The 25,674-nt window shown below is 41.1% G+C and overlaps 2 protein-coding genes across 2 annotated transcripts in view; one reads left to right on the plus strand and one right to left on the minus strand.

Moving 5' to 3' along the window:
* CIAO2B (cytosolic iron-sulfur assembly component 2B) overlaps positions 1-4,566 on the plus strand; it is a 4,762-nt gene extending 196 nt beyond the window's left edge. The window contains exons 1-5 of the mRNA XM_068126533.2: positions 1-49; positions 170-249; positions 2,098-2,223; positions 2,486-2,531; positions 4,269-4,566. The exon at positions 1-49 is cut by the window's left edge and continues 196 nt beyond it. Of these exons, the coding sequence (XP_067982634.1) occupies positions 1-49; positions 170-249; positions 2,098-2,223; positions 2,486-2,531; positions 4,269-4,366 (399 nt within the window). The 3' untranslated portion in view covers positions 4,367-4,566. The remainder of the gene's footprint in view (positions 50-169; positions 250-2,097; positions 2,224-2,485; positions 2,532-4,268) is intronic.
* Positions 4,567-8,211: 3,645 nt separating this feature from the next.
* The window catches only part of LOC137433984 (epithelial splicing regulatory protein 2-like), a 56,659-nt gene continuing 39,196 nt past the window's right edge, over positions 8,212-25,674 (minus strand). Inside the window, exons 11-15 of the mRNA XM_068126532.2 lie at positions 20,550-20,774; positions 20,151-20,337; positions 17,176-17,344; positions 13,723-13,876; positions 8,212-9,667 (exon numbers count right to left, since the gene is read on the minus strand). Coding sequence (XP_067982633.1) covers positions 9,509-9,667; positions 13,723-13,876; positions 17,176-17,344; positions 20,151-20,337; positions 20,550-20,774 — 894 coding nt within the window. The 3' untranslated portion in view covers positions 8,212-9,508. The remainder of the gene's footprint in view (positions 9,668-13,722; positions 13,877-17,175; positions 17,345-20,150; positions 20,338-20,549; positions 20,775-25,674) is intronic.

The raw sequence follows: 25,674 nt of genomic DNA on the forward strand, positions 1-25,674 counted from the left end.
GAAGAAGATGACCTTGTGTCGGACCCGATCGATGACAGAGAAGTGTTTGGTATCCTTTATCGGCACGTTCAGACGTGTACCACCGCCATTGGACCGATATGTATAATTAAGAGACCGAGAGAGAACCCCTTATGTACACGTTGATGGATCGTTGACTCCACCGATACAGATCTAGTTCGCTGTATAAATGACCCGGAACATCCACTGACTCTGGAGCAGTTGAACGTCGTGGAGCAGCTCCGGATCCAGGTGTTCTTCTTTTATTTATTTATTTATTTTGAGCATTGGGGCCATGGAGGATACGTTTCCATAGAAACCAACCAGGCTGCTCCTGGGAGGACTATGTAGCACTCTTACCTTGTATTGTATTGCTGATCCAAAGCATGTTGCCATTGCTCAGTCTGGAATAACAAATAAATACTATCCAAGACTGATGACCAGACCAAGACCCCAATTGGTCAATCACAATGGAGTTGGAGAAGAGAAAATATCTCGTACTGACCTCTTTAACCCAAAAAGTGCTGGATTTACTAGTTAGTAGGCCAAAAATGCTTTTTTGTCATCGCTTTTCTCCACCAATTAGACGCAAGCTTTCATAAGTCACCACAGGTATTATACATTGTATAAAATGTCATGCATGATTCGTTGTTTGGGATGACCTCAGTTTAAATCATTTGCATGCAAATATTGTCTAGAACACGTCCATATGATGACCATATTTTGTAGGGCCACCAAAGTGGCCCGACGCACTTTATGGGTTAACCTCCCTCAACGATGGAATAATCTTTTGGATGATAATTGAGATGATCACACTACTTTCTAAATTTCTAAACCTCCGCCTGCACTTCTATACCATAGATGAAGCCTTATTGCTGTTGTAGGGGGATTGTTTCCACAATTGGTGCCCCCATTTTTAATTGTACCCCATTGATTCTTAGATCCCTGGAGAACGAAACCAGCATTTAGGTTTTTCTGCCAATGTCCGAGGACTTTCAGAATGAAATTTTTCCTCAATAATGGGAATACACAGTAGGTGGGGTTAGCATAATTTTTTGACCTTGACCTAATTTTAAGGTCATGACCCAATTATAGACTAACATTTTTCCCGAAAACACTACTAAGGTTTGTTCGATCTGAACGAAATTGACCTCCCTAGATAATCTAGAGCAAGGCGCATTTATGTTTAATTCACGTCATACCCCTCTGGGTTAAAAGGTCATGGTCAAATGGTGGTCTGTTTAAAAAAAAAAAAGCGTTTTTTTGTCATCGCCCAATTTAGCCAATGCGGGATCGCAAAGACCGCTTGGCCTTCCAAAATGTTTTTGCATCATAATAGTGGAGCTGTTCTGGAATCATGCACCTGATATTTGTTTCGTGTCGACCTACTTTTTTTGGATTGTGACGTAATTAACAAAAAACACCTTTTTGATCATAACTTTGATCATAATTTTGATAATTTTCTTACGATTTTCATGATGTTGAATTTTATGGATCTATTGTAGATGGGAACATACTTTATTAATTTTCACTTTATCCATAAATATTGAAGATCGAGGTCATATGGTGGGCCAAGAAAAAAACATGGTCATCATTGGATTGTGGGCGATCGCCAAGGGTAATCCAGGGGAAGCTTACCCTTGGTGGTCGCTTTGTGATCGCAGATATCTATTTGTTTATTGTGAATGAGTACATTGACAGAGTTCATCACTTAAACATTTAAAGATTCCAAATTTAGCACCTATTTTAAAGATTGCTTGTTTGACTCGTACCTTTTTTTTTTTCTTTTTTTTTTGTATACAAGATCGAGGCTCGTGAAAGAGCGATCATTAATCACACAGAAAGACAAACAGACATAAAACAAATAACATCGGGAGCGGTAGACAAGATGGGGAGAGAGGGGGAAGGACACAAACACAACATTTGAGAGCAGGGACCGAGAGACATGGAGACATCGAGAGATCTGTGGGAGGGAGAGGGCTTTGGGGGGTAGGCATGGGAAGGGGGGGGTTGGAGAGGTATAAAACATATATGTTTGGACACTGGGTGTGTCCACTCTTCACCTCTTTGCTCACACTCTTCACCCCCAACCCCACATAGGTGAATGATGCGGAAAGCAAAGTCGATGTCGCTTTCACACCAACAATTCCACATTGCAGCATGGCAACCCTCATTGGCCTATCAATCCGTGTGAAGCTTCTTCGCGCACTGCCTGCTCGCTTTAAGGTATGTGCTGTACTTGGCTGGGCTGTTGCTTTGTAGTATGGTCCCAACCATTTATCCTTTTTTTCCAACCACACCTGATTGCCTAACTCGGCCAAAAGGGAATGCTTCCTTTCTTACATTGGACACAAGTTGTTAAATTGGTCATTGTTGGCAAGACTGTCACTTTAATTAAACAAATCAAATCTTGGATTCTACTGAATATATGTATATATGCTTGCATTCATTCCAAATGCACCTTTCCCACCCAATCCTTTCCCTAAAGGTGGATGTCCACATCACACCTGGCACGCATGTTTCTGAACATGCAGGTAGGGATTCACACATTCATGCACTCATATGGACCACGACCTCATGTTATATTGATTATCACTGTAATTGACGATGTATCGGTGCGTTTCATGTGACGAATCAAATTATCCGATCATCCGACATAGATAACAGTCCTTGCACATGCACCCCACTTTACCTTCTGATGATGGGATGAAGGGTTATTGTTCTGTCAATCAGAGCGACTGTCTTGGCACTGTACTTGGAGAGGAATGATACGAGTGACCTTCCATAATGAGGGCATGTGACTCTACAAGGATCCACAGAGTAGTAAAAGACCTGGTCAGAGAGACAGGTTTAGAGAATAAGTGCATTTATGCCTTCAGTTCCAGCAGTTTAAATTCCCCTTAATCTTTCGCTCCAACAAAGGGTTAACACCCGACTTGTCAGCTCACATTCGCTCACAGCGCCGCCAGGGCCGACAGAAACAGCATTTGCCGATCGGCACGTAAATCCCGCCTCACGACCACGAAAGTCATCCGAACATTCCCGAACAGAGATTAGACTCCGCCCCCCCGACGACTCGTAACGAGGAGGCCACGCCCCAGCCTTCGTGATTAGTGGAGGCGCAATGGGATGATTGAGTAGCGCTCAGTGATTGGACAGAGTGTGATGTCAGCATGGAACATTCGAGAGCTGGAAGAAAAAGACGCGGTCTCGCCATTTTGGTCGCTGTCCTGGAGCTTATTGGAGGCAGTCACATTTCACATTTTCTCTGTCCTGATATTCGTGGAAGGTGGTCGCATTTCTCTGGTACTGGCAGCGAATCGAGCGGTCGCAGCTATTTTAGCTCTCTTTGGCTTTGTCGCGGGCGGTGGCTCATCTTTGGCTCGTGTGTGCTTGTGGAAAAAGACTGAACAAGAGGTTTGGGGTAGTCAGCAATGTGAGAAGGACCTCACGTTGGGACGTCAAGGAGCGCGACTTCGTGCCATTTTGTGCGCTTCCCGCGCGGTGGTTTGGAGGCGACTAATGACCAGCAAGCCTTGCCAGCAATTTCGGAACGCAAAGCTGAGTGCCGGCCGATTACCAAAACATTATTTATTTTCTTTTACTTTCATTTACCCCTTGTTTGTATATGAGTCTGCATGGAGATGTCTCAAATTAGGAAATAGCTTTCACCTCATTCATTTTATTTGGGTTGCAATTACTTTTAATAAATTCATTATTTGTTGGATTTTACTTTTTGTCCGGGTTCGTTTCTTTGTTTTGTGGGTTCGGAATAACCCCGTGTGTTTCCGATCAGATCAGGCCTCGAACCTTCTCGCACACGTGAAAACATAATCCCGCCAAGTTCGAAGTACGCCTCGGAGTTAAAGCTCGTTTCGGTCATTCGTCTTCTTGGGGTCTTAACCCCAGGTACACGACAATATGCTATGGAATGTTGGCCAAGGCCCTCACATTTTTCTCCATAGTCACTTTTAAATTAGTTTTCTCGGCAACCGCTTGAGCGATTGACAACCTTCGACATAAGGAGCACCTACCCATGGAGAATTTTTTTCACAAACTTACGTAACGGGGAAAATGTGGCCAGCATTCAAAAAATCTGTTGTTGCAGGCATGGGTTGCAGGGCGTTTCACGTATCACCAATAAATGACCAACCTTGCTTTACCAAATTAATGACGCCGTTGTTGGAAAAATTGAAAAAAAGTATTAATTTATTGTCTTGAACTCATCTTGATAAGTATTGTGAAGTTCCTGGAATGTGCCGTGTGTGCAGTGAACAAACAGTTGGCCGACAAGGAGCGTGTTGCTGCAGCGCTGGAGAACTCACACCTCCTCCAGGTTGTGAACCAGTGTTTGTTTCCATCATGCTGATGGTGATGCTAGGTGTGGAAAGGTGTGTTTTGAGAGCCAGACAAGCACATTGTGTACATAACCTGAGATATGGAATGTTACCTTTTTTTTCTGGACACATATAAAGTTGCTTCTGCAGAACCGAACTTTTGATACAAATCAACTGTTATAAATCTTTAAATATAAAGTAATGAGCAAAATAAATGAAGCTTCGTACCCTTTTACTTGTGTGGATGGTTTAACGACTGTTATTGAATATTACCATCTTGAAGGACAGAGCAGCCAGGCCATAACATTTAACTTAAAAACAGATAAATCAAATTGGGTGATAACACACACTTGACAAAATATATCTGCATCCAAATTTGCACATCACCCCCAATCTACCCTTGCATCCGAAACGTCTATATGTACAACATTTCTGCCTTTTGTTGATGTAATTATTTTGGATTCCTTTTTCCAAAGTAGACAACCTTGTTTTCTCCAAACTTGACTCATAACAAGGACCTCCATTTTCAAACCAACCTGTTCAACACCCGTGAGCACTTGTGAATGCTGTCATGTTTTAATACAGGCAATCCCCACTTAACATCGTACCGCATTACGTCGTTTTGTTTTTAGGCGCAGATTAATTAGCGCATGTTTTCGTTTAACATCGTGCTATTATTCATTATAATGACGTCTACCCATACATATTACAGTACTGCATCACAAAGTGTCGGGAACAGTAGCTCCTGTACTTTGCTGCGCAGCGTTCTGAACACATTTCACGGGAAGAAAAGACTGCGCCTGGTTTTAAGATGGCAAAAGACCGGTTGACACTACGGGGTGGTAATGCGAACGGCAGTATGACGATTAAGCCATTGTCTGGCTATCACTCCAAAAATCCAAGAGCATTTCAAAGAATCATTTGCCCGTTCATTGGAAATCCAATAAGAATGCATGGATTACAGGAGCATTGTATACTGAATGACTAAATGTCCATGCAGTCCCTGAATGAAAGGATTATTGCACAAAGGAAAACAATGCGTTCAAGATTTTGTTGGTGATCGACAACGCACCTGCCCAACCAATCAACCTTTGTGCGATGTCAAAGTTGTCTTTCTTCTCCCAACACAGCAGCACTTTTGCAACCGATGGATCAAAGTGCGATTGCAGCTTTTAAAGCTTAGTCACGTGAAAAAGTAAGTACACCCCATGTAAAGTTTTGACTTTTTCAACATATTTCAACATACAGCTATTTGATCTTCATTTCAACAATATTGATAAAGGTGATATAATATAACAAATATCATGAAACATTTACATTTTGTATTCCATTGTATAATTTAAATGAAATGCAAATTTCGCATGCGGAGAAAGTAAGTGCACCCCTACATTTATCACCACTTCAAATACCTAAAATTAGAATCAGGTGCACCAGCTCAGGTGCAAATGATTAGAACATCGTTAGAGAGGATCTTGGCGGAACCTGTCTTATTTAAACCTGACATTTAGTTTGGTTTGCTCTTTGTTGTTGAAGTGTGTGGCATCACCATGCCAAGATCAAAAGAGCTCTCTGAGGCCTTCAGAAAGAAGGTTATAGATGCCTATGAGTCTGGGAAGGGATTTAAAAAGATCTCCAAACAATTTGAAATCAATCATTCGACTGTCCGGAAGATCATCGACAAGTGGACAAGATTCCAAACAACTGCCAACTTGTTCAGGCCAGGCCGCCCCAGCAAGTTCAGCCCGAGAGCAGACCGCAAGATGCTGAAAGAAGTCTCTAAGAACCCCAGAATGTCATCACGGGACCGACAGGTAGCTCTTGCCACTGTTGATGTCAAAGTGCACGAGTCTACCATGAGAAAGAGGCTGCACAAATTTGATCTACATGAGGTGCCAGGAGGAAACCATTGCTGTCCAGAAAGAACATCAGGGAAAGACTAAAGTTTGCCAATGAACACCGAGGCAAAGACCAGCACTTCTGGAACAATGTGCTCTGGACAGATGAGTCAAAGGTAGAGCTATTTGGCCACAGTACCAGAACACATGTTTGGCAAAAACCAAAGACAGCATTTGACCACAAGAACCTGATACCAAATGTAAAGCATGCTGGTGGAAATATTATGGTTTGGGGCAGCTTTGCTGCATCAGGGCCTGGGCAACTCACCATCATAGAATCCACTATGAATTCTTCCTTGTACCAGAGGGTGCTTGAGGATAATGTGAGGCCATCTGTCAGAAAGTTGAAGCTCAACAGAAGGTGGACCTTGCAACATGACAATGACCCTAAACATACCAGTAAATCCACCAAGGAATGGCTGAAAAGAAAAATGGAGGGTTCTGGAATGGCCAAGTCAAAGCCCGGATCAAAATCCCGAGATGTTGTGGGGGGATTTGAAACGAGCTGTGCATGCAAGAAACCCCTCAAACATCGCACAGCTGATAGAATTCTGCATGGAGGAGTGGGCAAAAATTTCTCCCAGTCGATGTCAGAGATTGGTAGACAGTTATCAGAAAAGCCTACTTGAGGTTGTTTCTGCCAAAGGGGGCAATACCACCTATTAGAGCCAAGGGTGTACTTATTTTCCACATGCGAAATTTGCATTTATGTTTATTTAAATTATACAATGGACTACAAAATGTAAATGTTTCATGATATTTGTTATATTATATCACCTTTATCTATCAATATTGTTGAAATGAAGATCAAATAGCTGTATGTTGAAATATGTTGAAAAAGTCAAAACTTTACATGGGGTGGTCCTTACTTTTTCACGTGTCTATTACCTACGCCGCACAATTAACCAACTGATAAGGGAAACTGATGGAAAGAAGCCAAGCATTCATGAATATTGGCGCGGGTACAACATCCTGAAGTGCATTGATAACATCGGCGAGTCCTGGGCTGAAGTTACCGAGTCTTGTATGAATGGCGTATGGTCGAAGCTGTGGCCTGAATAACTAAAGGATTTGATGCTGTCCCTACAGTGAAGGATATCCTAAGCTGAGCCAAGAAAGCAGGATTTGAAGAAGTTGAAGATGGCATCACGCAAGTTCTCCAATCACACGGCGAATAACTTGCTAATGATGAACTGATTCAGCTTGAAATGCAGAGAGCAGAAGAGAAGGATTTACCCCCAAGAAGTTGAACCTCCTCGCCAATTAACGATGAAGCCAATGCCAGAAGCCTTCAAAGTTATTGAAAGTGTCATTGAAATCTTCAGTGATGACGATCCTCAAAAGGAGCATATCTCAAAAGTGGCCAGAGCAAATGGTGATGCAATTAAGTGCTATAAAGAGATGTGTCAAGAGCAAAAGGGAAATAAGAAAACAAGTGCAACCGAGTCTGGATGTATTTTTTCGAAGACAGGTTCCCCAAGAAAAAGATCTGCAGGAATCATCCGAGGGAGAGGTTGACGATTCTGCCTCTTTATAATCTCAGTGACTCCACCTCCTCAAACAAACTTCATTATCATCGGTGAGTACAGTACATAGTTAACTTATTGTGGTAAACTTATTAAAACTTCAAATGCCTCATCTCTGGTGAAAAAAAACCAAAAAGTATCGGGAACCTAACCTCCCCCGGGGGTGTATTAACGGGGCTAGAAAAGCTCAAGCTTTTGTATGGGGGGTGGGGGAGAGATAAGAGATGGTGAACAGCTGTTTTAAATACCTGGAGGAAGGAGTGGGATTGAAGAGAGTGTGGGAGTTTGTTCTAGAGGTCGGAATAAAGGAAGAAATGAACGGAGGGGAGCAGTGATCCTGGCTTTAGGTAGTTTCACCAGAAGGGGGTTGATGGTGGACCATGTGTGCCCTGCAGAGGGAAGGGGGGTGGGGGTGGGGTAAGGAATGAATGTAAAGAGCAGAGGGTGCAAGACCACAAAGGTGGTGGCAAGAATGCAGAGACCACTGACCTGCTTGCAATGGCGAAGTGATAGGCCCATATACTCGGCTTCATCACCGGAGGGTCGAATAATCTGAAAAGCCTTTGTTTCCACGGTGTCAAGCTGAGCATGATGCAAGGCCCAAGGGAGCCAGCCCAGAAGGAAAGGCAATACTCCGTAAAGCTGCAGATGAAGGCCTTGTAGGTGGATATGAGTTGTGTGCAAAGGAAGGATTTTGTATGACTGAGGATGCTCAGGCTGGCTTTGGAGGCCAACTTTGAAATGTGGTTTGCCCAAGAAAGATCATGGCTGATAGATAAACTACATAGATAGATTTGATAAACTACACATTCAACCTCATCCACAAAAGTGTATTCAGGCCTCAGCAACAGTTTAGACAATACAAGACAATCCCAGTAAACAAAAGATAAAGGCCATTTTGTCCAAGTCTGTTGTTTTCACACCCCAGCAGTACTTATCAAAACAGCCCACAAGCAGGGAACATGGACAAACCACCAACACATTGGCCTTCTATTCTCAACATACCATGGAATATTTCACATGTACAAAGACATGGGGATTGGACAAGTATTTGTTACATAAAAAAAAAAATGAATGTAGCACTTACTCAGTTACAGTAGGAAGTCAAAATATAACTTGTGGGGATTGAAACCCAGGAACAGACAAACCCAAGCACAGCTGTATCAGTCTGCGAGTGATCTCTGGCATACTGTCCAAATTACAAATTCCTGTTCTAACCTTCAGGGGGCACTGCATCAGTGGCACAGCCCATTCCAAATCAACAGGAGCAGTTGCTGCAATATTCATTGGTAAGACAGTACGACAAGGATAACCAGTAGTTACAAGAATAATCAAAACGTTTATTCCAAAGAAATATGCAATGCGAAGGTGCACCAAGTATATTCAACCAAGTTCAAACAAAGCAAATAAAGGGATGCTTGTTTCAGGAGACATCATGAACATAGTAAATGTGCATTCAATTGTGAAAAATAGGAAGTCTGTACAAACCCGAACTTAAAGGCCATTTCGTGCCAAAGCTCAAAATGAATCATTGCTACAGTACAAAAAGAATATATTAAACAAAGGATTCCTCTTTTAATCCCAAAACTATATGTTTCTTTTCGATTCTTCAAATTCTGACTTGTGGAAGCAACAGCCAGCATTTTCATCCATACAAGTCAAAAAAAGTATAAAGTGAAAAGGCCTCTAATGTAGCCAACATAGTGAAGGTAAGCACAAGTGAAGGTTCCAGTGGAGGTGACATACGGCCTGATCAAACTAGCGTGAGTGATATCGGTCGATCAGCCAAGTGATGATGGTGCTTTTCAAGCACTGCCTGGCTGGCAAGTTCAGGTGAGGAAAACGTGACGAACGCCTCACCACTCGGCTGCCCATTCAAGTCATGCAGAAGCAGTACAGAATCTGCACAAAGCTAAAGGAAGTGGTTTGGGGTGGATAGAGAAGACAAGTTTATGATTACCTTAATGTGTACAAAAAATATACGATACCAGCCGAAGCCCATGGTAAAAGCTACAGGAGAGGGGGGGGGGGGGGGTGGGGGTAGCCTACTATTGTTCTGGTTGACAGGGATCAAAACAGGAGGTTCAATAATCAAAGTCTTGAGTTTTTGTATGCACCTGGCACTTAAAAGGAGGAAAATAAGTTTAGCAACAGATTTTTTTTTTTTTTAACGTTTGGGTAAACTCACCATGTTTGTAATTACAAGATAATTTTAGGCTTAGGAACGAAGTACAGACTGTCCCCGTAAAGTCTTGTTCCGGTTTTAATATATTACAACCAAACCAAGATACAATGATGCGGTTTTTTGGCATTTTGTCTCACAATTCATAAAGTTTTTTTTTGTGTACTTCAGTACACCTGAACATGTGCACCTTTCATGGCACATAGCACATCCAAGCAAAAAAAAAAATCCACTTCAATGCACATGTTGGCAAACATATCCCTCAAACTGCTGATGCAAATTGGTTATCCTTGCTTAAAATGTTTCAATGTCAGCAACAGAGGTTTGGAAAACAATCCTCAACATACCCTACAAGTCTAAGAGCATCACATCAGGAGACCATGGAGGACGGGGGGGCTGCCCCACCATGTCCAATCCATCCACCAGGGAGGTTCTCAGTTCTAAAGGTTGCACTATCTACATTTTATATGCGTAAAGATCCAATCTGTTATGTAAACCTATTTCAACAAAATTTTCTGTTGTATTCAGAATACACTACTCAATAAGTTAGGGATATTGGCAGGTTCTTCGGTGTGGTTGATTTTGTGTATTCATTATGTTGAAAAAAGTTGTTGGTCCTAATTCTATAGTTATTAATGTGTGAAAGAACATGGCATTCTTGATTTCAATACCCTAACCCTAACCCTAACCCCTATAAGAAAAATAAACTCACTCCCACAATATCCCTAACTTATTGTGAGTCGTGTAATTTGAAAGCAACTTAGTTTTTTTTCTCTAAGGAGCGTTTCCTTGTTTCAGGGGGAACAGACAGACAGACAGCATTAACCTATTATACACGAGGCGTGACAAGTTCCAGTATTAAAGCAATATAAAATTCGAAGCCCCCACCTCCCAACCCCAGGTCCTCTGCCTCCCAACCCAGGTAGATATATACAGCCAGACCTCAACATTCACAGACCACACGTATTTGTCAGACCTGCTTCCATTCATGCATCACATATTCAGGGTTTTTAAAAAACAAACCTTTAAGTACAATTTTTTTTTTTTTTTTACATCAGGACTGGTCTCTTATATCCACCACCTTCAATATCAATTCAGCCAGGAAACTCTTCCACAGAAACCTGCTCTTTATGCACAGATTAATTCCACCTTGTCTTCAATTTCATTATCTTACCCATCCTCCCGTTCTTGGGACTCTAAATCCTGTGAGGCAGTGGCTTTAAAAAAGCTGGCATTCTCCTGGAAGGAAAATCCAACCGAAGACAATGTCAGATCATTCCACAAAGCTCACACAACCAGTGTGTCTACTCTGGAGAGCCAGTTAACATCTGTCCCATCTCAAGAATGAGCTTTCAAACTTGTCCCCCTCCAATAAAACCTGGTGGCACCTTGTCAAGCTGGCATCTTGTCAAGACTTGCACCCTATGCCCTCCATGTTTTGTCTCCCTCAGGTATCTGCAAGACGCACGCAGTCCAGCAGTAACCCCCTCCTAATGAAACCGCCGAAATCCAGAACCACTGCTCACCTCCACTTCATTTATTCCTCTTTTTTTCTGCCTGTGGAACCACCTTCCATACTCTTTTCAATCTCATTCTTCCCTCCAGGTCTTCAAGCCAGCAACTCACCACCATCTCAAGTCATCCACCATCCAAAATCTTGATCTTTTCTACACCTGTGAAGCCACCCCCTCCCACCCCCCATCTTTCCCAAAAAATTTGCTTATGTATCCATCTTGTCCACACTTCGCGTTCTCCCTTACCCGTCATTACCTGCATTTTTTGTCCGTCAGTCTATTTTCTCCCTCCGCCCTGCTGTTGGCATTTTCCCTTTCTCTGGCCATTCTGTTTATATTGTGTCCTGATTTGTTGGGTCATAGCTTTTCCATGAGCCAAGACCATGTAGTTAAAAAAAAACAACAAGACCAAAAGTCTAACAGCGGCGTAGCCAGGCTTGTTTGATACTTTATTTGAAGAGGATAGTACGACCTGGGTGGAGATACCAGTTAGCAAATAATGTTAAGTATTGAATTATTTTGAAATACTCCAAGTCTCTAAGCTGTCTGTCACCATGGAAGTGAAGACATTGCATTGAGACACTGGTTTATTCAAAATGTTGGTCAGTTACTCAACACCATCAAAGTGACCTTGGCACCATCCCGTCACACACCACTGTGTGTCACAGAATGAGGTGTTTTACAGTGGCCGCAGTGCAAATTCTGCCACCAACCTCCTTGAGAGGGGACCCAGTGAGTTGGTACTTATTTTGCCGACCTCAGAAGGATGACAGGCTGAGTCAACCCCACCTGGTGTTGATTCAACAGCTGACCAGGATTCAAACTCGGGACCTTCAGTATCCCAAGCCCTCCACCCTAACCGTTAAGCAAACACAAGGCTTTGGGTGGTTGGAGGCAGTCATAAGAAATCCTTCAATGTTTGAAGAGCCCTTGATCAAAGTTGTAATTCTATATGATCTGGGGGTCATGCACCCTCCACCCCCCCCACCCCCCCACTCTTCGCTTTTATCACTTCCTCAACTTCCTTCCTTCTATCTTCTCTGCCGGTCCTAAAACTGGGTTACTCTCTACGTTGCCGTCCCATTCATTCTCTGCATTCCACATATCTCTTCCATCTTCCTTTAATTCCATCTGGGTCCACAATGATTTGTCCCACTTCATCCTTCAAGCAACTCACCCCCATCACATTGCACATCTATTTCGCTATCTGCTTTGCAATCCTGAATACCACTGTGAACCTCTTCCGAATCCAAGCGTTCTCCAAACATTTTCCGATATGCCTCCTGCGCCTTTTCTACCTCTTTCTTTGCATCCTTCTTGACTGCCTTATAACTTTCAAGCTCTGCCTCTTCTGCCCCCGTACCCTTCGCCTTCTGCCACTCCTTGAACTTCTTCCTCTTCTCATCAATCCTCTTTCCAACTACATCATCCCACCACCATGTTTCCTAGTGCCTCGGTGGTCCTTTTGTCCATCCACATACCTCACCAACGGCTCCCAACAGACTATCTTTAATTGACTTCCAACCACTTTCAAGCTCAACCACATCATCCTCTACCCGACTCAGCCTTTCTTTTGATGCCTCCCTCACTGTCACCTCTTTCAACCTCCACACCTTCATTCTCGGGTGGTACTTCACCCGCCGAGCTCTCCTCGTACCTTTCACCCTTATGTCACAGACAACCAAGTGATGCTGTGAAACAGCCTCCTCCCCCGGGATCACCTTTGTGTCCCAGAGGTGCCCCCTATCTCGCCTACGCACCATCAGGTAGTCAACGGTTGTCGTCGACCCACCTGACATGCATGTAACAAGCTTATTATCCTCTTTCTGGAACTGAGTATTACAAATCAACAAATCAGCTCCATCAGCAAACTCCAAAATACTTTCACCTCCATTCCTCACACCATATCTGCAACGGAAATGAAAAAAGAACAACCTCACCGAGATCTTAAACGCACCGACGGAATACCACAAGAAACAAACTTCAATTGGAGGTTAAGTGACAATCCTGAAACTAAGCCTCAAAACAAAACTTCAACTTGGTCCATGAATCCTGATGCTTTACCAAAATGGAAGTGGCTACTCAGTCCTGAGAGGACCTCGTTCCACCTTCTGAAACCCACAAATTGAGATTACAACCAGAGACAATAATTTAGCATTGTTCCTGGAGCAAAACACGCACAAAAATGTGGTCCCCACATCCAGTCATGAGCTGAACAAACTCCTGCTGAACTATAATGACAAACAGGCTTAGCTTTTTTATTTTTCTTACCTGGTAACCATCGAAGAAGGATATAACGTCCTTGATACGAACATTGTAGGGAAGACCTTGCACCCTGACGACAGTGGTAGACGATGGAGGTCTGCCAAGACCACTCAATCCTCCCAGGCCTCCCGGCAGACCACACATTTGGAAACAGCTTGGACTGGGAAGAAGAGTTATACAAGGACCACCTCAGACCACATACTTCATTCCACAATATTATTGTTAAAGGATGTCACAAGATCAATTCGTTTGTTTTTTTTTAGCCACAAACCAAATGAAAATTTCTTTTAAAGCATCACAATGATTGAAAACATTTGTTGTGACATTTTTCAAGTTTAGCTTTTTGATGGTTCCATCCAAGACTATGGCTTATAACACTGGGATTTTTCAGTTGAAATCCCATATACTATGTTTATTCGTCAATGGTCAAACATCCTTGCAATTAATCTAGTCTCCCTGGACACATCGTGGGCGATCGACAGTTTGACATCCTGCTCTTCTTGCCAAGCTCTGCAAAGCTCTGATCTCTAGCTTCGTCCACTTGCTGAGCTATCAATGGATTCCTCACTATTCCCTCACCATTGGAGATTTGAGTGCCACAAGATAGTGGTGAGCCCAGTCTTGTTCCTCACCTACACAAACAACCTCCACATAATATAGTACAGTTACCCATCCCATTGACGGGCAGAAATCAGCTTCATCACTTACTCTTGATCTGGAGTCGATTAGATGCTGTTGTGATCAATGGAACACGTTCTCAAATCCTGGAAACTCACTCTGTTGTTCCAGAAGGATTGTCAAACAACCCACCTATGAATTTTCAGTCAGCCACTGGAAGAGATAGTCTCTTAAACGTCTACGCCTTCAGCGATGACCACTCTTAAGCAGACCACATCACAAAGCTGGCCTCCAAAGCCAACTGCAGACTTGGCATCTTCAGTCATACCTTGAAAACTAAAAAATAGTCACAGCCTACAAGGGCTTCGTCTGGAACTCATTGCAGTGCTGCTGTCCCTTCAGGCTTGCACACCAGGATCACATTTATCACCTGGAATCTACATATCTCAACATTCGTGGCATTGCCAAAATGAGGCCAAAGAAGAACGAGGCCTGATGCTCTCGTAGTAGGCAGGTCACCAGCCTCGATGTCTTACCACCTCTTCTCTGGCCTCAGCCTTCAGACACTCCATCAATTCCAAAACGGGACACATTCTTCCAGAATTCACCTCCTGATTAAACTCACCAAATGTAGGCCTCTTGCACCACCTCAACTCTTTTCCTCTTCTCGTTTGGGGAATGAACAAACTTTTCCCTCAGGCTGTTCAATCACACTCTTCCCCGTTCACGCAGTGAGGAAAACTACCATCGCATGTCACCAACCAGAACACAGAAATGGCAGTGTGTGGAAGACCAGAAAGGAGGTGGGAGAACACAGATCAGACCTGTTTTCAATATGAAAGTGAAAGACCCAGCGACTCAGCTTCATCACGAGAGATTCCAAAGGCTTCAATCCCGACATGGAACAGCATTGCCTAATATTGACTGTGGGACATTCTCCAGGTGTTTGGGATGCGTTCAGCTGTTCCCATTTGAGGTACAGGACAAAACACTTGTTCATTCACCCCCTTGCTTGTGTCCAATTGTTGCTCCAGTGTCCTCACTGCAAGTTAGTTGCAATAAAAAACAACCAAAATACCTGGTAAATGGAGATTTATATTAGTACAGTATTTGGACGATTAAAAAATACAAATAAAAAAATCTAAATATTTTACATGTGAAAAAGCAAAATAATTGTTTAAAAGCAGGGAGGAAGAGGGATTAAAGTTAATAAATAAGTTAATAATAGTTGTTGGAATGTGAAAACTTTTTAGGACAGAGTGCAAGGAAAGATTGCAGTGGATTTTTTTTTTTTAAATTAAAAAAAATTGACAATTGCAGAAGCATAAATATAATAGCATACAAATGGCTGGCAACAAGTGTGAAATGTTAATTATTCGTTTTGCCAAAAGAAAAAAACAACAACATGCACATGAAACTGTTTCAAAGTTATCTTTTTTTTCCTCTGAGTGAACAAGTACAGGTTGCCCAAGTGCCACTAGGTGAGATTCGTAATCATATGAAGTTTCACCAAAACCAATCAATGTTTAGTCATTGCACAAGTTTGAGGATTTTTCACACTCTGGTGTTCATTACGACCTTTTTGACATTAGTTTATTAGTAATAGAAGTTATATGTTGTACATTTCCTTTATTTGACGGTTATGGCAAGTAGACGAAGCAGTGTGAGCTTGTGTTTTGGACAAGATGCCCCTCAACCCCCCCAGAAATTGCCCCTCAAAATCCTCAAGATGCCCCTCAAAACCCTCGCAGTTTAAAGAAGCTGAAATCAAGAAAGTCCAAAAGAGAAGCTATGAATCGAGAAACGTTCAAATCCGACATGGAGATTGTCGACATTGGGCACTCGAAAACCATGAGGATTCCAGAGGAAGACGAGGCTTTTTTGGAAAAGCAGCAGTAAGCTCACGCCATCATCAATGGCCAGTGTTGACCTCACATTCGTCAAAGAAGAGGAAAGGAAGAGAAGGAGGCAGTTGGTCACGATGGAACAAAAGGAGAGAAGGAAAGGATGCAGCAAAACTCGAGAAGACAGTCGTCTTGTAAAAGTCACCATGCTCCTCAACATCAGAGTTCAACACAATAAAGTTTCAAAAATGTTGGTGCTCCCAATAAAAATTCATCGATGATAAAATTTGTCAGTTTGTCCTTGTGCCAAGTAAAACAAGGTCACATCATACTTGATTAAAATTAACTAGTTTGAAATGTTACCCTATGGCCTTGAAACACCCGAATGCACATGGAATAAAACTGTCGGTATTATAAAATGCTATATTAATGGTTAACCTGCGTGAATCGGTGTGCAATTTTCCAACGAACGATTGTTACTTCCATACTTCTGTTGGTATCATGGCATACTTGACTGGTCGTGAACATTTATGGAGCAGAGAATTCAAATCGAGACAGATGAAGAACCCATCACAACGCCTTACTTAAACAGGGTCAAGAAATGTAGAATTTGGCCAGAGCAGTGAACGAGGCACAGAGATCTTCAACATTGATAAGCTCTCCGAGTAGATTGGACATCGTTTAACGTCTTCCCTGTACATGGGGTAAGGCATTGTGAGAGCATATAGACTGATAGGCCGCAGATCATATTGGTATGTCGGCCTGCCTTCAAAACACCAGCACTGGTTTAGTCGTGGAGAATTGAACCGAGACTACGCAAGGTCAAAAGGTGAGTACACAACCTCAAAGACAGTCAATTTAGTCAATAAATTATCAAAACAGTGTATACTCTATTAAGGGCAATTGAAGGAGTTGTTGCATTACCAAGATCCACCATGAGAAGGTGGGCACAATGTTTCAAGCACACCAACATATAATAAACAATGAGTGCACACACCTGGGCTGGTATGCTCCACAATTCATGAACATGTGATTTACGGCTACAGCCGGGTTGTACAACAGAGAGGTGGGCACCGGAGGAACCATGGGTGGTATTCGTGGAGCAACAAACATTTGAGGTGGAAACATTGCCGGTGGGGGTATGGGAAAGAATGGACTACAGAGGCCTAGAGAAAAAGGTGAAAAACATTTTGTGATGAGAATTAAATAATATGACAGATATCTTTCCAGCAACAATTTATATGTTAATTCTTTCTTCACACAAAGAAACCATTCAGTCCATACATCTGTCTCAGATATTCCATCAAAGTATCAGATAGCCAAATATAAGCGGCTTCAAAAACTTATATTTTGCATTGATCCACTTTAAATATGTAAATATGCAAGCAAAGTGAAAGCATAAAATCAGAACACTGCACTCAACCACAGTTAAACTGTTTCACCAAAAATAATCAGACCGACACAGACAGACAGCTTGGACCAAACAATCACAACCCCTGCCAAATCACCAACCCAATATTCACGTTTGATGCTAAGTGGAGGAATCTCCACACATCCTTACATTTCTCAAACAATGTCAAATTGATAATGGAAAATGTGCATTTCATTTAATCAATGACCTTCATTTGTACTTGGAATAAATTTTTAGACAAATGAATAAGGATGTCTCAGTCAAAGATGCATTATCTGAATGTAACTGGACACTTCAATGACACTCAATCGCATCAGTCATCAAATGAGTATTTTCTAGAGTTTTGGTCATTGTCCCCCGTCGCACCGCGGAGCGAAAGGGGGACTATGGTTTTCCCCTCCGTCCGTATGTCCGTCCGTCCGTCCGGGCGTCCAGGCGTGCGTGCCTAAGCCAAGGACCGCATTCGAATTTGGTGTGTGGGTGCAACCCACGTCAAAATCCAAGATGGCCGCCGCCATGCATGTCTGAACCTTGTGAGCTGAATATCTTGAAAAATAGGCGAAGTACCAACTTCTAATCTGGTGTGTGGGTGTATCTAGGCACAAGGAAGAACGCTATTGAAAATTGGGTCGCCACGTCAAAATCCAAGATGGCCGCCGCCATGTATGTCTGAACCTTGAGATGAATATCTTGAAAAATAAGCGAAGTACTAACTTCTAATTTGGTGTGTGTGTGTATCCAGGCACAAGGAAGAACGCTATTGAAAATTGGGTCGCCATGTAAAAATCCAAGATGGCCGCCGCCATGTATGTCAACCTTGTGAGCGGAATGTCTTGAAAAATAAGCGAAGTACCAACTTCTAATCTGGTGTGGGTGTATCTCGGCATACGGAAGAACGCAATTGAAAATTGGGTCGCCACGTCAAAATCCAAGATGGCCGCCTTGCGTCTTCCACTTTGTCAACTCGCATCACTTCACCGACAGGGGACCAAGGCGTAACGCTTGTTTTTTTTTTTGGAAAGGCACAGTGAGAACTTTGCATTTCGATGGATTGAGAGACATTCCAAGACAATAACAAAATTCAACATATTCCAGATCCAAAAGTCAATTTATTTTTTTTCCTATAAAGGATACATTTGAGCTAATTGCTCATCTCGAAGGTATAGATGCAGCCAGTTACTGCATTACAAGGCTCTACATGCAGTAAAACATGTACACTAGAAGAGCACTCAGTAGAGCACATACTTCCACCAGGCTGAACAGTTTACGTTTTGTATCCCACCAATAGGCTGGATTCAGATATGCATGAAAATCAAATCAATTTTTCATCGTCACACACATCATGTCCACCAAGCTTTGTCCAAATCCATCCATAACCAACATATCCTGCTCACAAAGAAAAAAGGGCAAAAACGATCTGTCCACCTTTGGTGACAGAGGTAATGAAATTGTTAGTTATCTAACAAAAAAAAAAAGAAAAAAGATCAAAGTTCTGACGTGAGAGAGAGAGAGAGACAGAGACAGAGAGAGAGAGACAGAGCGAGAGAGACAGAGACAGAGAGAGAGCCAGAGACAGAGAGAGACAGAGACAGAGACAGAGACAGAGACAGACAGAGACAGAGAGAGAGAGAGAGACAGAGAGAGAGAGAGAGACAGAGAGAGAGCCAGACAGAGACAGAGAGACAGAGAGAGAGACAGAGACAGAGACAGAGAGAGACAGAGAGAGAGAGAGAGACAGAGAGAGAGAGACAGAGAGAGAGAGACAGAGAGAGAGAGAGAGAGAGAGAGACAGAGAGAGAGAGACAGAGAGAGAGAGACAGAGACAGAGAGAGAGACAGAGAGAGAGACAGAGACAGAGAGAGACAGAGAGAGAGACAGAGACAGAGAGACAGAGAGAGAGAGACAGAGAGAGAGAGAGAGACAGAGAGAGAGAGACAGAGAGAGACAGAGAGAGAGAGAGAGAGAGAGAGACAGAGACAGGGAGACAGAGAGACAGAGAGACAGGGAGAGAGGGAGAGAGGGAGAGAGAGAGAGGAGATAGAGAGATAGAGAGAAAACAAAGAGGGGGAAAAAGAGCAGAAATAGAAAAAAATTAAAAAGGGAAAGAAAATGTTGTGTAAGCGATAAAACATTGCAAAAATGCCCGAACAATAAAATTGCATCAACAGCTTTGGAATTTGGGATGTAGTGGATATTGACTTGCGTTTTATTCCAAGCAGAAGGAATTGGTCATAAAATGAGGGATATTTGAGGGATATATTCTTGGTCATAAAATGAGGGATATTCACCAAGATCGGGGCCGAATAACCCACAACGCAAATATATTTTCAATTAAATCGTACAAAACCAACCCTCAACAGCATTGGTTGCTCTAGTAATGGAGTTGGGGAGACAATACACCTTGATTATTTAAGTTTATGTTCAACCAATTACGAGATTAAAAACTACCACAACAAAACCACAACAACAAACAGTATTTAGCAAAAATCAAGCCAACCGTTTGAATTCTGTAGAAAACTTTGAATACGGTAAGCATAAAGTAGCACTTCCTGTCGACCTACATGGCGGTGGGCAAAGACCGCTGCGGTTCAACGATCCACCAAGGAGCACCATAGCCATCTCGGCGGTGGAACATGGAAACACTTCAACATAGCGTTCACCCAGAGACAACTTGTGGCAGCGCTGCGCAGCTCTCATGGCTGCCTCTGCAGACTTCATCTGGATGAATGCATCACCGGATGGTAGACCCTGCACATAGCAAAAATCATGGAGGCTCGACTTCAATAAAAATCAAAAATTGATCTTGATGTGAAAATCATTGCCAAATTACCAGTATGGCCTTGTTTGCCAAAAGAGCGAGCGTGTACTTCTGGCATTTACAGCACGATAATTTATATCTACTGAAAGATAATTAGCAGGATAGCAAGATAGTTTCTCAGGATAACTACTGAACCAATTACCTGATGGTTTAAGATGAGGTGAACACCCTTGGACTTCACATCAGCTGCAGAATCTCCAAGGAAAGCCACAATTTCGTGCACCAAGGCAGAATAAGGAAGGCCTCGCAGGCGAAGACAATCCCTTCCACTCACCTCAAAGCCTCGAGACCCCTTTGCCCGTGAGCCAAAGGCATGCAGAGGTGGAGGTGATTGACTGCTTGGTGTAACCTGGTAATGGTTGATCACCTGTGGATATTGAGGAGCAAAATAACTCAGTTGGAGGACCAATGGTGCTGCAGCTACCTGACTGTTTGCCAAAAAGTGGAATGACGATGGGTCAGTGAAGAATAAGAGCTACATTGATAATACAGTAGTATCCCGATTTATAAAGTTTCAATGTTATGAATGAAACGTTTTGATACCAAAAATTTGATTATGAACTAAAATCCCAAGATTACAAACTTTTACTTAACTTCAGTCAACTCTGTTTTAAACAACAAACTTAAAACCCAATATTCTGATCAAAATTTCGATCGTGTAATTTAAAATAAACACTGACCTCGCTACAAAAAGCCACAGCATCACTCACATCTGAGATGACATCAGAGCATCACTTCTCATTCTCTCCTACATGGCTACATCATCAAGTTTGTGCTCAAGTTCAGTGTTAAAGTGCATTTCACTTACTCAAATGTTCTTGTGCATTAAAGTACAGTACCATACTGTATTCATCCATAACTATGGCTCCTCAAAGGAAGATAAGTGCTCAAGAAAGTAATAAGAGTGCAAATATAGGAAATTGGTATTGTTAGAAAGTAAATTAGAAATTCTAAGATGATTTGACGCTGGCTCCCATCTTATGGATATTGCACGTGACTTTGGTCTTGCAAATACAACGGATAATACGATAAGCAAAAACAAGGATTATGGTATGTGCAAGCAAAAACAAGGATTATGGTATGTAATGTGCTCCATGTGCAACACCTTCCAGTAGTGAAAATCACCAAAACATCAACAAAACAAACAAAAAACAAGTACACATACATTCAAAGTACACCGCCCCATGCCAAATAATTAAATATGCTGCAGCGCGGCATTGCCGGGGCGCCTCTGGCGCCCGGCAATACCGCAGTGCAGCTCATTGAGGCTGCATTGGGAGGGAGAGGTGTACACTAATTGATTGATTAATTGTATAATTAAAATCAATAAAAGATTATCACAAAATATTTTCATAATCAATTGGCTAATCGCATAACTAAACCACTGGTGCTTCATCCGAAGATGTATCTTTTAGAAATTTAATTAAATAAGTCACTTATAAATAATTAAATAATTAATTGATTACTCAATAAATAATTAATCGATTAATCAATAAATAATTAATAGATGAAATGATTAATCAATAAATCAAAAATATCCTTGATAGCCACATCACTTGGTCACTCATGTCCAAATATTAGCTTCCCAGCTCAAAAGGTGCCTGAGATATTGGCCAAATGAGAAAGAAAATAAATAAATGATTAATAATGAAAATAAATAAATAATAATCATAAAAAAATTAAATTATTAATCAATTTGGTCAGAGAACACATAAACTACCACTATTTCATCAGAATCTGTAACTTTAAAAAAAAAAAATTTTTTTGTCATTAATCGAATAATTAAATAATTAATCGATTAATTGATTAATTAATAAATCAAAAATATCCTTTGCAGTCTAATCACCTGGTCATTGGCATGTCCAAATATCAGCTTCCTAACTCAAAAGGTGCCTGAGTTAATGGTCAGAAGAGAAAGGAAATTTGATTAATTAAATAAGTACTTAATTAATCGCTAATAATTAAATAACTCCTCAATTTATTGATTAATCAAAAAAAAAAAATACCGTTTTTGACAAAGGACTTGCTCACTATTGTGCTGAAATTTCAGCTTCCTAGCTCAAAGGATGGCTGAGATATCGCCCGGACAACCAAGAAAGAAAACAAACAAACAAGAAAGAAAACAAGAAAACAAACAAGAAACCAGAGTGAAAACTGAGTACTCTCTTTCAGTGTGCGTCACTGCCGAGCCCCCTTTGGTGCCCGGCAATGACGATTTGCAATGCCTGGAGATGGCATAGGAAAGGAGCGGTGTACAAAAAGAGCTCTGTAATGGAAAATATGCAGTGCTTGGATTGAAAGGAAAAATGTTCCAGTTAACACAATGGTTCTTAAAGAGCCCAAGAGCCTTTTCAAAGGCTTAAAGTGCAGCGACGATGAAAGTTCCACGATGGAGACTTTTGGTGCGAGTGACCGGTTTTCCACATTTTGGAGGCTCTATAACTTGCGTAGCATTAAAGTGACATTATGATTATTATTGTACACCGCACCTTTCCTATGCCATCTCCAGGCATTGCAAATCGTCTTTGCCGGGCACCAAAGGGGGCTCGGCAGTGACGCACGCTGAAAGGGAGTACTCAGTTTTCACTCTGGTTTCTTTGTTGTACACCGCTCCTTTCCTATGCCATCTCCAGGCATTGCAAATCGTCATTGCCGGGCACCAAAGGGGGCTCGGCAGTGACGCACGCTGAAAGAGAGTACTCAGTTTTCACTCTGGTTTCTTGTTTGTTGTACACCGCTCCTTTCCTATGCCATCTCCAGGCATTGCAAATCGTCATTGCCGGGCACCAAAGGGGGCTCGGCAGTGACGCACGCTGAAAGAGAGTACTCAGTTTTCACTCTGGTTGTTTGTTGTACACCGCTCCTTTCCTATGCCATCTCCAGGCATTGCAAATCGTCATTGCCGGGCACCAAAGGGGGCTCGGCAGTGACGCACGCTGAAAGAGAGTACTCAGTTTTCACTCTGGTTGTTTGTTTGTTTTCTTTCTTGGTTGTCCGGGCGATATCTCAGCCATCCTTTGAGCTAGGAAGCTGAAATTTCGGCACAGTAGTGAGCAAGTCCTTTGTCAAATACGGTATTTTTTGTTTTTTGAATAATCAATTAATTGAGGAGTTATTTAATTATTAGCGTTTAATTAAGTACTTATTTAATTAATTAAATTTCATTTCTCTTCTGACCATTATTAACTCAGGCACCTTTTGAGTTAGGAAGCTGATATTTGGACATGCCAATGACCAGGTGATTTGGCTGCAAAGGATATTTTTGATTTATTAATTAATCAATTAATCGATTAATTATTTAATTATTCGATTAATGACAAAAAAATTTTTTTTTTTTAAGTTACAGATTCTGATGAAATAGTGGTAGTTTATGTGTTCTCTGACCAAATTGATTAATAATTTAATTTTTTTATGATTATTATTTATTTATTTTCATTATTAATCATTTATTTATTTTCTTTCTCATTTGGCCAATATCTCAGGCACCTTTTGAGCTGGGAAGCTAATATTTGGACATGAGTGACCAAGTGATGTGGCTATCAAGGATATTTTTGATTTATTGATTAATCATTTCATCTATTAAGTATTTATTGATTAATCGATTAATTATTTATTGAGTAATCAATTAATTATTTAATTTTTTATAAATGACTTATTTAATTAAATTTCTAAAAGATACATCTTCGGATGAAGCACTACTGGTTTAGTTATGCGATTAGCCAATTGATTATGAAAATATTTTGTGATAATCTTTTATTGATTTTAATTATACAATTAATCAATCAATTAGTGTACACCTCTCCCTCCCAATGCAGCCTCAATGAGCTGCACTGCGGTATTGCCGGGCGCCGGAGGCGCCCCGGCAATGCCGCGCTGCAGCATATTTAATTATTTGGCATGGGGCGGTGTACTTTGAACGTATGTGTACTTGTTTGTTTTCTTTCTTGGTTGTCCGGGCGATATCTCAGCCATCCTTTGAGCTAGGAAGCTGAAATTTCGGCACAGTAGTGAGCAAGTCCTTTGTCAAATACGGTATTTTTTGTTTTTTGAATAATCAATTAATTGAGGAGTTATTTAATTATTAGCGTTTAATTAAGTACTTATTTAATTAATTAAATTTCATTTCTCTTCTGACCATTATTAACTCAGGCACCTTTTGAGTTAGGAAGCTGATATTTGGACATGCCAATGACCAGGTGATTTGGCTGCAAAGGATATTTTTGATTTATTAATTAATCAATTAATCGATTAATTATTTAATTATTCGATTAATGACAAAAAAATTTTTTTTTTTAAAGTTACAGATTCTGATGAAATAGTGGTAGTTTATGTGTTCTCTGACCAAATTGATTAATAATTTAATTTTTTTATGATTATTTATTTATTTTCATTATTAATCATTTATTTATTTTCTTTCTCATTTGGCCAATATCTCAGGCACCTTTTGAGCTGGGAAGCTAATATTTGGACATGAGTGACCAAGTGATGTGGCTATCAAGGATATTTTTGATTTATTGATTAATCATTTCATCTATTAAGTATTTATTGATTAATCGATTAATTATTTATTGAGTAATCAATTAATTATTTAATTTTTTATAAATGACTTATTTAATTAAATTTCTAAAAGATACATCTTCGGATGAAGCACTACTGGTTTAGTTATGCGATTAGCCAATTGATTATGAAAATATTTTGTGATAATCTTTTATTGATTTTAATTATACAATTAATCAATCAATTAGTGTACACCTCTCCCTCCCAATGCAGCCTCAATGAGCTGCACTGCGGTATTGCCGGGCGCCGGAGGCGCCCCGGCAATGCCGCGCTGCAGCATATTTAATTATTTGGCATGGGGCGGTGTACTTTGAATGTATGTGTACTTGTTTTCTTTCTTGTTTGTTTGTCCGGGCGATATCTCAGCCATCCTTTGAGCTAGGAAGCTGAAATTTCGGCACAATAGTGAGCAAGTCCTTTGTCAAAAACGGTATTTTTTTTTTTTGGTTAATCAATAAATTGAGGAGTTATTTAATTATTAGCGATTAATTAAGTACTTATTTAATGAATCAAATTTCCTTTCTCTTCTGACCATTAACTCAGGCACCTTTTGAGTTAGGAAGCTGATATTTGGACATGCCAATGACCAGGTGATTTGGCTGCAAAGGATATTTTTGATTTATTATTAATCAATTAATCGATTAATTATTTAATTATTTGATTAATGACCAAAAAATTTTTTTTTTTTAAGTTACAGATTCTGATGAAAT

This window comes from Myxine glutinosa, chromosome 10 (assembly GCF_964187855.1).
Source record: "Myxine glutinosa chromosome 10, kmMyxGlut1.1, whole genome shotgun sequence".
NCBI classification, from domain to species: Eukaryota; Metazoa; Chordata; class Myxini; order Myxiniformes; family Myxinidae; genus Myxine; species Myxine glutinosa.